At 35.7% G+C, this 12,315-nt stretch overlaps 1 protein-coding gene across 6 annotated transcripts in view; it reads right to left on the bottom strand.

Moving 5' to 3' along the window:
• LOC133519058 (agrin-like) overlaps positions 1-12,315 on the bottom strand; it is a 267,117-nt gene that overhangs the window by 38,475 nt on the left and 216,327 nt on the right. For all 6 annotated transcript variants that reach the window (XR_009799579.1, XM_061852946.1, XM_061852945.1 and 3 more), the window contains 4 exons: positions 11,981-12,016; positions 6,627-6,836; positions 5,205-5,417; positions 889-1,113 (listed from right to left, as the gene is read on the bottom strand). Coding sequence is in view for 5 of the 6 variants with exons in the window: in XM_061852946.1 (XP_061708930.1) it covers positions 889-1,113; positions 5,205-5,417; positions 6,627-6,836; positions 11,981-12,016 (684 nt within the window). In the remaining variant the exon portion in view is untranslated. The remainder of the gene's footprint in view (positions 1-888; positions 1,114-5,204; positions 5,418-6,626; positions 6,837-11,980; positions 12,017-12,315) is intronic.

Below are 12,315 nucleotides of genomic sequence, written 5' to 3'. Positions count from 1 at the left end.
CCGTGTCGAAGTCGTTTAAAAGTTTTAACCCTAATTTCATCCCTTTAATACAACCGTATTAAAAAAAAACACGCCTACGCGCTGGTGGCCTAACGGTAAGAGCGTGCGACTTGCAATCCGGAGGTCGCGGGTTCAAACCCTGGTTCGTACCAATGAGTTTTTCGAAACTTATGTACGAAATATCATTTGATATTTACCAGTCACTTTTCGGTGAAGGAAAACATCGTGTTCCCCACGATGGCCGGAACCGGAACTCAATTTCCAACTTTTACGCATACTCTGGTTACAATATTAGCTAAAAATCGTTGAGCATTAGAGTTTTTGTTTGCCGCGACATTTATTGTCGAGTAGCAGTACTGAGAGTTCCGCTACTTGACGCTAGATGTAAACTACGAAAATAATAGTATTTTTGGTAACAAAACCATTGTATGGAGTGAGCACTCTTGGTCTTCTTAATTCTCTTTGGTATAAATATAAAATAAAGTCAAAACTAGGGAAATATTTCATTATCTAGATACGATCACTGAGCTATGCCAGAGCCGGAACATTAAAAATTGTTTTCTATCACTGAGCTATGCCAGCGACGGAACAGTAAAAAGTGTAGTGAAATGAAATAAATGAAATGAAGTGTTTTCTTTGTTCTTGTTTTCAATTTAAATCACACATCCATGTCAAGGTACATTACTATAGATTGATATTACCTATGTATCGATGCCTTGCTCATCTCTCTCAAGTCTCATCGAGACGTACACAAACATCAAACTATTGAAAAACGATACACAAGGGGACAATGTTACAGCGAAATAAATAACAGGAAATTACCGACCCACTATCAATCGATCAAGAAGTATCCTTTGCGTAGTTCTTGTAGAAGAGAAATTGACATACCGGAAGCACATTTTCCCCTGTATGCAATCGTAAGTTGCTGCCGTATGCGACACGACTCCCGCCTGAGCGCGCATTCACTGGGGTAGTCTTTATAGTCAGACCCGCACACTGCCGCCCCTGATCTGGCAATCAGGTCGCAGGGCGGGCCGCATCGGCAGACAGGAGCGCGAGCCTCGTTCAGTTGGCAAATACCGCCGTCCGCGCACTCGTGCTCTGCGCACGGGTCTGCAACAAAATATTTCATTAAAACCATTTTTATAACTAAACAACATAACATAATAAATAACTCATTTGATATAACAGTTAAAGTATGCGATCGTACGCATAATTTAATCCTCTTAGTTTACGCTGCTACTTACATTGTTGTCAAACTAAGCTGAAATGCGGATTTCTATTTTACACCATATTGAAAAAGCGCAAGTGAATATACAGGATGATTCAATAGATTTTTTTATACGTATATTATTTACAACATTTATGGTCACCCTCTTTGTTTTATCCATAACAAGTGACAAATTGAATAACATCGGAGTCTGGTTACTTTTGAAAAATCGTATCTCACTCAAGTGTGACATTTTATTTTCTTCATAATCAAAGTGCTGTCATAACGGTTAAAGAAGTTTTATCTTTGTTTTAATTAAGTGTTGTGTATGTCCATGATCGTAGATAATCAAATTTGTCCTTTAAAAAATTAGATAACAGAAAAAAGCGTGATTGCTTTATTTAAATATGACGGTGAACGATTCATTAACATTTACTGATTCTGTAAGCTTCCTGTATAAAAACAGAGATGTATGCATTTTTAAAGTAATATATTACAGCAAGTTTATTTCTCTGATGTGTCTTAATATTCAATTAATTAACATGTCTTCAAAGAAGCTGCACTCAATAAGGATGAGCAAAAATATTTCACTAAGCTGGAAACTAGTACGTCAAGGAGTAGCCTTGCTTTGATCTTGTTACAACGAAACAAGAATATATCTTACCAAGACTGGCCAATTATCTTCAAATACATTTAGTAGAAGCTCTTACGCAGTGACGATGAAACATAAAAAATCCGTATGACAACGCGGGTCCAAAGGGAAAGGGGTCTATATCCAGAAGGGAGGCAGAGTCCGAGCCGAAACAAGACGTAATTGAATAAAAGCACAAAAGCGAGCTAGTAAAGTAAACAGAACCTCACAAAGGACGTTGGAATGTGCGGGCATTCGGTCTTGAACAAATTTAGTTCAGATCGAATGCGCTGGGACAAGGTCCCTGAAAAGGGTTGGCGATTGTACGTTGTTGAGAAAATAAAAGAAATTAAATTACTGATATAATAAAGAACGCCAAGAAAATTTGAATGTGTCTTGCTGTCTGAGCTCTTGGAAATATTATTTTGTATTTGATATCTCTTTTAATTTCCGTCTTACACTTAGCAGCGAAAGAAATATTAAAACATTTTTCAATTCCTTGATTAAAGTGAAGTTAATTTGTAAGAACGTTAATTGGTCTATTCACGCTGAAAGAAAAATGCTAACCAAGATTACTTGTTTTTTCTCAATTAATCATGAAACTAAACGCAGTATTTTGTTGTTTAAATTAATTAAGAAGCCGGCAAAATTACATTCAACGCACACTTTTTTATTAGTTTTTCTAAGTTTTGTCATGTTTATTGTAATACATTAAAAATAACATTTGGATACTATAACTTATTACATTTATTTACAATAACAATATACATAATAGATATATACAGAGGATTACTATAACTAGCTTAAATCTAAAATACGCCCTTGAGGCATTGTACCAAGGATGCTGGCGGCATTTCCTCGTTGCATCGCAATACTGATACGTTGTGCGAGGAAGCCGAAAGCTCTTCGGTCACCAGTTACGTCAACCAGACGCTTCGCGATTTCTGCAAATAACATGCGCGTGCTGGGCTGCTGGAACCCCATGGACCTAGAGTTTCAAACGGGGTTACTTACGTGTATTGATTTGTGGTATTGGGGATTTGTGCGTATACCAAATGTATTGTGTTTTAATTTTTTAAAGTAGAAAAGATAAAAAGTGGGCCCATCCCGTGTTCGTTACGAATTAAATGCGAGCATTTACAAGCATTCTTACGGGAAAATATTTTCCTATCTTTGAAATGTTAAAGTATTCTTATGTAAATGAATTATCTATTGCTTGTGGAGAACAAAAAGTCAATATGACAACGAAAACCGAAAATTTACGTTATGGACATCACGTATGAATCTTCCTTTAATAAAGAATGAGTAACAATAGTCGTGTCGTGTCTCCTTCCTTCATAAACTACCTCCCTAAGGATTCCGCATAACGTAATACGAAAACTTTTGGTCAAACTGCGGCATGAAAGAGTGGAAATAAAATAAAATGAAACTAAACAAGTTCCATACAAAATGGAAGCCATGTTTAAACATTTTACGTCAAAAATGTGACAGATGCGAAGAAAGTGGCGCCCTCATGTATTTTCTACTCTTTCATGTCGCGACGTCCGTATATACCTACTTTGTAAACTAATCTGTGGACAGGCGAACTACCGAGTGTCATTCTCCATTTAATACTACTAATATATAAGCTAGTTATAGTAATCATGTGTATATATCCATTATGTATATTGTTATTGTCAATAAATAACATTTACCATACTACATCTCATGTTTTTGTTGAAAGTTATAATTTGTTGATATTCTTCAATTTTCGCAGGCAGATACACTATCTAGTTAGTAAATCATTAATGCCATTCTTACCCGTCCTGATTTCATTCCCACATGCCGCGTCATCTCCCACGAGGCATGAAATATTGACCGCACATTGTTACCCCTATTCTAATAAAGCTGACCTTTCACGAATTCTTTTCAAGCCGCGGCACCCATTAGAACGTAATTTTCCTCATTCGTAATAATTAATTTTGCTCATTAAAATGAGCCGGGTTTGTGTTACTGTTTGTTTAGAACATTGTTTCTTGAAACTTAATTTGTAGCACAAGAATGATATGATATGAGTCGTTGGATCTTTTGTTATATTTTAATTATTGTTTTGTTCAAAATGTGTAGGTACTTGTGAGTTAAACTGTCACTCATGAATTATTTTGATATGTAAGATTACTGATTATGAAGTAAAAATTAACCTGTTTGTACTAAAAATAGATGTGATATAGGTACCTAAAACTAAATTCAGGTCCAGACACGTGTACTACATATATTTTGTTCATTCGGAAATTGTTTTAGACACTTTTCTGACTTTCCAAAATCAATAGAGACGTGACTTTGCTTATGATCACTTTCTTTTACAGTTATATTTTATTGTTATCTCACTTACATATTAAATCTATGCATATTTAATTTTATAGAGTTAACTTTCTTTTAATTATGAAGTTTATACTCGTGTCGATAGCTGAACCACTTGGCATTAAAAATTATAATCATAACATTCACTTCGAGAAGCCAATAAAACTTTCTTACGATTAGCGAAGAATATAATTATACGTATTTACATGCTTGTTAAATATTTTCCTCAAGAACAGGAATCCAGAAGTTCGTGGTAACATTGCCGTACCTTGATTTATTACGAGCTGAATGAAAATTCAAACGATTTACCTCGCGCCCTTGCCTATTCGGTTTACCGCAAAAATTTAACCGTAAATTACTTACTGTGAATCAAGTTTAAATTTACTGCGAATATCGTATGCTCAAAGCCTCATTATAGGTATCAATTGAACAATGAAAATAGCTTCCATAATATTTTAGCATGAAATGATTTTGAAGTTATGAAGCTCTAGTACCGGACACATTTAACTAAAATATTAATATTTGCAACAGCAATTGTTCCTAGGTAGCCCAAATGGATTCATTTTAAACCAAAAGAGATCCAGTTTCCAATAGATTCGTTTCTAGCTAAAACCAATATGCATTATAAAGGGCATCCAATCCAATCACGACTCCGAATGCCGTTTCCATGAATGTATCGTTTGTCATAAATCTAATTTTGCCTACAACCTTTACCATATTTCATTTTTTATAACAAATTAATAAACTTTTGGAACTCATTTATAGCTACAAAATAAAAAAAAACATGGCGGTATTAGACACCAAACTCTGGAGCATTAAGAGTAAGACTTACACATAAAATCGGTACAAGTGATGGGAACAGACAATATTTATCATGTCAAAAGTTTGATATCCGAAGGTGCTTCGCATATTTTACACTGAATCAACGTTTCATTAATTTTTGTCATATTTTCTGATCCTGATACTTATTCACTAATTAGGGAAATAATGTTAGCTAACTTTTACTTATTGATTGAGTCTTACCGCATTTCCCATGGTATTTAATAGTGATGTTGAGTTGATTGTCGCACGCATGCTTGTCCAAGTGGCAAGCGGAGGGGTATTCCTTGCCATCAGTGGCACAAACAGTCTTCCTTCTCTGGCAACTGCGGGGACATCGGCACTCGGCTTGCCCAAAGTTGACTGCACATCTAGAGCCCGTAGGGCAGGTCACGCCCACGCAGGGGTCTCCGACCTCTGTTAAAAATAATGTGTTATTAATAACTAAGCTACACGGAGAGCGCGCCAGCCGAGTGAGCTTGAAACACGTATCTACGCCGTAGCATTGAAAATAAATTCGTAGCATTCCATGAATGTGCTGTCTACAGACACCTCCTCTTTTTATTTTTCTTATAACTTTAGAAAGCTGTTTTCGTTTAATAAGCACTTTTTTGTATGTATTTACAAGTCCTAAAAAAAAACGTAATTTTATTTTTTTCTCTCAACGCCCACTAAAGTCACATAGCAGAGAGACTGATCCGTGAAGGCCTATTGTCATCTGGTATTTATTTAATTAAAGGATATTAATATAACGACCTCGAAACTCTAAAATTAGACCTAATGACGTCCCGAAACAGATCAAGCTGGCGAAAAGCGATAAGAAGAGCCGACCCAAAATAAACATGGGATAAGAATGGAGGATGGATATAATAAAGTGTATATCCATACTTGTTTGTGAATAAACCCAAAAAACTTCACTCCGTATACTGTTATTGGAAACTCCTACGTAAAGTTAACTTTATTTTCAGATTTGCTATACTTAGCTAAGTATTTTAATTAATAAAGAATACTTAATGCAGCAAAAGTTTAATTACTTGAATGTACAACACATTGACGCCTAGCTATGAAATAAATAAATTACAACGCATTTTGCTACATAGACAGCTTTATCTTATTTTTTTAAGTAGGTACAGAATTTACTTAACTAAATTAATGGGTCACAGTGTAACGTTAGGTATACTTAGCTTTATTATATACTAGCGGTAAAGCCAAATATAGAAAATAAGTACCTATTGGATACGCTTTAACGAAAATTAATTGCTTAATATTTAACTAACCGTACCTACCTATAGTTCGTGTCATACACGATAACGCGGGGATTTGTCAAAACTTACCTTTAATAACATGACATTACGAGTCAAGGCCGAGTCGTCGTGAATGACACAATCTATACGCAATATTTTCTTAAACTTTTGAACTCCTTTTTTAATACAGTACCTGTAGGTACAATACTGGTAAATAACATATTACCAGCACTGTGTTATCTTCAAATTTGCGATTAGGGGCGTGTTGCTAAATGTCTCGAGTGTCTTGGGCGAGTCTGTGTGAAGTGATCTCGATATGCCTAAAACAACCCTGAACACGATAAACATACGTATTTTCCAATTATTATTTGACTAAACTCACCACATTCGCCGTCATGCTTGACGCGCAAGTTCAGTCTACGCTCACATGCCTCCTTGCGTAAGTAGCAATGGTTGCGGTACGTGCGGCCAGCAGTGGAGCACACTGCGGCGGGCGCGGACGGACAGCTGACCGGGCACGCGCAGTGGGCCCGCCCGTCGCCGAGCGACACGCATTCCGCACCCCAGCGACAAAAAGTTTTCTCGCACGCTTCTGGAAAATCAAGTATCGCTTAGTATGATTACCTTTTAGCATTCCAAGCAACTTAATTAAGGTCAGACAGCTGTGACGTGGCTATCATTAGTCTTTCTCACAAATTAACACTAAGGTGGACATAATTATAGCCAGATCACGATTCTGATTCGAACTCCTGGCATGGGTTAGCCTTATTCTATCAACATCCCAGGTTATAATAAAATAGAGTGCAATCATATTCATAATTAAAACTTACATAATTATCAAATCAAAGTCTACCAAAGTAATACTTTGTAAGTTTGACTTGTTAACGATGCACGTGCAGCGTTACTTATTATCCAACTGCGAAATGGATGAAGATATGCATACATGTTTGTATTGTTTGTACGTATTTTGAAATGTCTGCCTTAGTCACAGAGGTGTCAATCGATAAAAATAGATCGTTGCCTGTGACATTCCAAAAAAAGCATCGTCAGTTTAATTTGTTACTAGTTTTTCTCGTTTTTAATGGAAATCAATCTAATTTTACAGGATGTACTCATAACGTAGTGACGATTTGAGCATAATTAAGATTTAAGATAGTTTGTTTATCTCGTGCTACATCGTGTTTAGCTATAAAATTAAACAAATTTTGGAAATTGTAGGTCTAGAATGAAGAAAAGAGATTGTAACCATATTATTTTCACGACTGTTTGTTTCATAATAAAGAAATTATGTCCCTACGAATGCACTGTTATAAATATAACTATTCCAAAAAAAAACTTTGAACAAACAAATCAATTCAATATTTCCCTGTAATGGAGTATAATAAAAAAAGTCAAAAAGTTATACAATAAGCTTAAACTTAAAAATTCTATTAGATGCAAAATGTTTGATAGACATGCTCGTGCCTAATTTTGTGAGCTGGCTGAAGAGTGACACAATTTCCAATTTTCTACCTGGGGACTGCGAACCGTGACTAAATTATTAAGAAGGTCTAAAATATGATTCGAAAATCCGCTTCGGCTTCAGCATTGTGTTAACTTGGGCTTCAGGGAGTACCGATCTCGATCGTCTAGTTAAAATTCCAGGCAGATTGTCGGGCGTGAAGTCACACAGCGGTTTGGCAAAAGTTAATTCACAATTTTCTTCTCAATTCAAAGTTACAAGTGGTATCCAAAGACGTAAACGAAGCCTTTTTACGTAACTAACATTTATTTATAATATAACTTTTTCTAGATGTGATATCTTCATTTATTTATAGTTTTTAAGTTTTATACTTTACTTCAATCGAGAAATAGTACAAAACCTAATAAATAATGAAAATACAATCACATTTCGATCGGAATTACACAATAAGGCCGTGGTCGTAATGTATGTTCGATCCGGGGCCATTTGCGTCAGGCAATTAGCTCCGGAATGGACATTGCCAAACAAATAACAATCGACAATATTACTCGACGCAATAATTAGAGTAATAGTTTGAAACTACTTTAAACTCCATTTATTTTTGACGCCAAAGACGATGTTTCAAAATAACAAATTATAATGACATACAAAAGTGTTTTACTAACTTTAATTATTAAAAAAAAACCGGATAGAGACCTGATTGCGGTATCAGAGTCAATAACAATCTATAAAAAGAAAAGGGCCTACGTGTTATAGCAACAAGCTCACCTCCGTCAAATCCAATCTGATCATACGGGATAAGTAAAGGGTCCGTATAATACATAAAAGTTCCAGTCGTTTTGAGTTATTCAATACAGGCAATCAGAAACACTCTAAATAAAACTTTCCTCTCGAAGAAGCGCAATTATTTATAGGGCTGAACACCAATTCAATACTTAATGCCTTTAGTACACTTGAAATGGCATTGGTTGAACGGCGGCTGCTGCCTGTCTTCACCAACATAAAAAAAAAATACAAAACACGATATAAATTAAATTGAATTGAGAACAATTGAAATGAAATGAATAAACTTGAGCATTTGGTATATGAAGGCCCATACAATGTGACCGGTTTTTAGGGTTCCGTAGCCAAATGGCAAAAAACGGAACCCTTATTAGGGTTCCGTAGCCAAATGGCAAAAAACGGAACCCTTATAGATTCGTCATGTCCGTCTGTCTGTCCGATTATGTCACAGCCACTTTTTTCCGAAACTATAAGAGCTATTCTGTTCAAACTTGGTAAATAGATGTATTCTATGAACCGCATTAAGATGTTTACACAAAAATAGAAAAAAAAAACAATAAGTTTTGGGGGTTCCCCATACTTAGAACTGAAGCTCAAAAAATCTTTTTTCATCAAACCCATACGTGTGGGGTATCTATGGATAGGTCTTTAAAAATGATATTGAGGTTTCTAATATAATTTTTTTCTAAACTGAAGTTGTTGCGCGAGAGACACTTCCAAAGTGGAAAAATGTTTTCCCCCCCCCCCCCGTAACTTCTAAAATAACAGAATGAAAAATCTAAAAAAAATATTGAGCGAGATCTAGTAAGTAGTTTTTTTTTTAATACGTCATAAAATTAAAAAAAAAAAATTTTTTTTCATCAGACCCATACGTGTGGGTTATCTATGGATAGGTCTTCAAAAATGATATTTAGGTTTCTAATATCATTATTTTCTAAACTGAATAGTTTGCGCGAGAGACACTTCCAAAGTGAAAAAAAGTGTGTCCCCCCCCTGTAACTTCTAAAATAACGGAATGAAAAATCTAAAAAAAATATATGATATACATTACCATGCAAACTTCCAACGAAAATTGGTTTGAACCAGATCTAGTAAGTAGTTTTTTTAATACGTCATAAATGGTACGGAAACCTTCATGGGCGAGTCCGACTCGCACTTGGCCGCTTTTTTATTGGCTGTATTTTGCAGCTACTTAAGCAAATCTGTACATATATGTCACAAGTACCTAGGTACCTACATTTATATCGTAGCATAGATACATTTTAGGAAACACTTAACATATCTAGTATCTAGGCTGTCTAGTCTATCTTTTGATCAAAAGCCAAAACCATCGCGGTTCTGAGATTTCGTTACAAATTCCTTGATGCGAAACATTAACCACCCGCAACGGCAAAGAAGGCGACAAATTGTGTTTATTATTACATTTGTCTTCGCTGAAAAAGAGGTCAAGCGTCAGGATTCACCACGAACTCATTTCCTTGATTTTTATTTAAAGGCCGTAGACGAATCCTCTTCAAGAAAAAAAAAGCAGTAGGAAATAACAATTTTGTAGGAGACAAATAAAATGTTAGAGCACATCGCGAAGAGAAGACCGAGATAAATGGAGACAGGAGGGGAGATAAAAATGATGGCGGATGCTTCGTGAATGGAAGAAAATTAGGAAATTCACCACCGCGCCTTTCCAGGGCCGCGCGGGCTGTTTAAATTATCTAAATATAACTTCCTACTTAATGCGGGCCGAACATTCCGAGAGAGATAAGAGAGCCGGCTCCATATGAGCGCTTATTAGATTCAATAAAGATCCCAGGCTAAGGTTCTTTCATTTATATTCCAGTGAACGTTCAAAAATTAAAGTAATGTAGGTAATTCACATAAATACACACTATTAAATTCTCTTTCACCAATGAATATGTTTTAAAGTAACAATTAACATTTTTACTAATATTATTTTGATTATTCTTTATCGTACCTATTAATGTGCGTATATAAGGCTGCGCTTCCACCAGAGATGTACGAGGTTGCGTGGGGACGGATGTGTTTATTAAGAGCGCAGCTCTAGAGGACAATTTCAAATGGTTCATAACACACACATTCCTTGATACGCATCCTCGCAGATCTCTGGTAGAAACGCAGCCTGAATATAATAAGTAACTATAAATAATCAAATTTACAAGTCTAGTACCCGTACCACGAGTTGACATTGCGTAAACTTGATCGCAGTCCATCTCGCTCGCACTGATGTATTGGTGCGAAAGTGGTAATATTATATCTAATAATATTATATCATATATACATTTAAATTACTGCATCAAGGTGCTGACCTTTTGTCTATCACTGAGTTGAACATTGAGTCTATAAGGGGAGGCCACGATAAGTAACACATTAAGAAAAAAAAAACACTAAAATAGAAATAACAAAGCTAGACTAAACATTAATATAAAAATAATAAAAACAAACATTTGCATCCTGATATCCTAGACCAACCTAGACTTATGGCCTCCTACGTGATAAGATAACTGATAATAGTACACTGACACTAGGAACATTTGATTTACACGGTGAATGAAAGTCATGAGATGGAGGATTTTCTAAAGAACGCGGTTGTTTCATGCGATAAACGCAGCGTTTTCCGCACACCATTTCACATCAGATAAACTAATAACTATACATTGTTTTACGCGGTAAACGGAAAGGTAAGCGCATTGCCATTTTTCCTACATTATTTCGTTAATTGCATGCGTTTAGCGCTGCGTTTAGCGCTGCGTTTATCGCTTGAGGAATACGTAAGCCAGAAATAATAACACAACAAGTGTACAATACTCATAGGCGTGGAGTTTGCCCACGTAATGCGGGGAGCGTCCTTGTGAGAGTCAGGACAAAGCAATTTCGTTGGCTCGAGACGCCGGCGGAGTTGGCATGTCACCCGCACCGCACACATGCGAAACGCTGATAAGGTCCGTGTTTTACTACTGCTTCATATATCGATATAATATAAAACAGGCAAATGGAGATGTGTCAGATTTTTAAAAGGCGTTATACCTATTTTAAATTATCATCAGCATCAAGTTTGGAGAGTGTAACTAGGTGTATTAAACTTTTAAATTATATCAATAAATATTTGGGGACAAACTTACACAGCCAGTTCCAAACTAAGCACCTAGTATTTACATATACTCGTAGGTCACTATCGACTAGATAAGTAGTTGAATTTGATTTATAATGTTTCACAGTCAATATTTTGCTTGTTACAGTTAGTATTTTCGTGACCTTCAAAAGTTAGTGTTTCATTCGGAAGCTTTGGATTTAGCCCTCGTGCCTTGAAACCTTCGCAACATTCAAGATTCCACTTTTTGAACCACTCGGATCGCTCGTGGTTGGAATGGAATTGCCTTGCTCGGATATCAATATTTTCACGAAGGGTTAAACAACTTTGTCCCGTTGTAAAACAAATCACTATTTTAATGTACTAGGTTGTTTAGTAATGTGCTTACCCTCAGGAGCCGGTGGTCGTGGCTGATAATGTAAATCTGAAACAAAAATAATTGAATTATACATATTGGAAAGCATATTTAATATACATATATAATATTGTTTAAGGTAGATTAAACAGAAAACAATTGTTACCCATGTTACCATGTGTGGATAGAGTTTATTTGATATCATATGGTAATAATTACGATAGTTATAATTATAACGACTTAAGCAAATACAACCAAGCCATTTAACCCGTTGTTGAATTATCGTTTTCCCGTACAGTAGTGTTGCATCCATTCATTTGTGTTATTTGAACAATCCACTGACGTAATTAATGTAGCTAATTATAAAA

This window comes from Cydia pomonella, chromosome 6, assembly GCF_033807575.1.
Source record: "Cydia pomonella isolate Wapato2018A chromosome 6, ilCydPomo1, whole genome shotgun sequence".
Lineage (NCBI taxonomy): Eukaryota > Metazoa > Arthropoda > Insecta > Lepidoptera > Tortricidae > Cydia > Cydia pomonella.
Note: the sequence above shows the minus strand (reverse complement) of the source record. Positions and strands in the feature narration are given on the sequence as shown.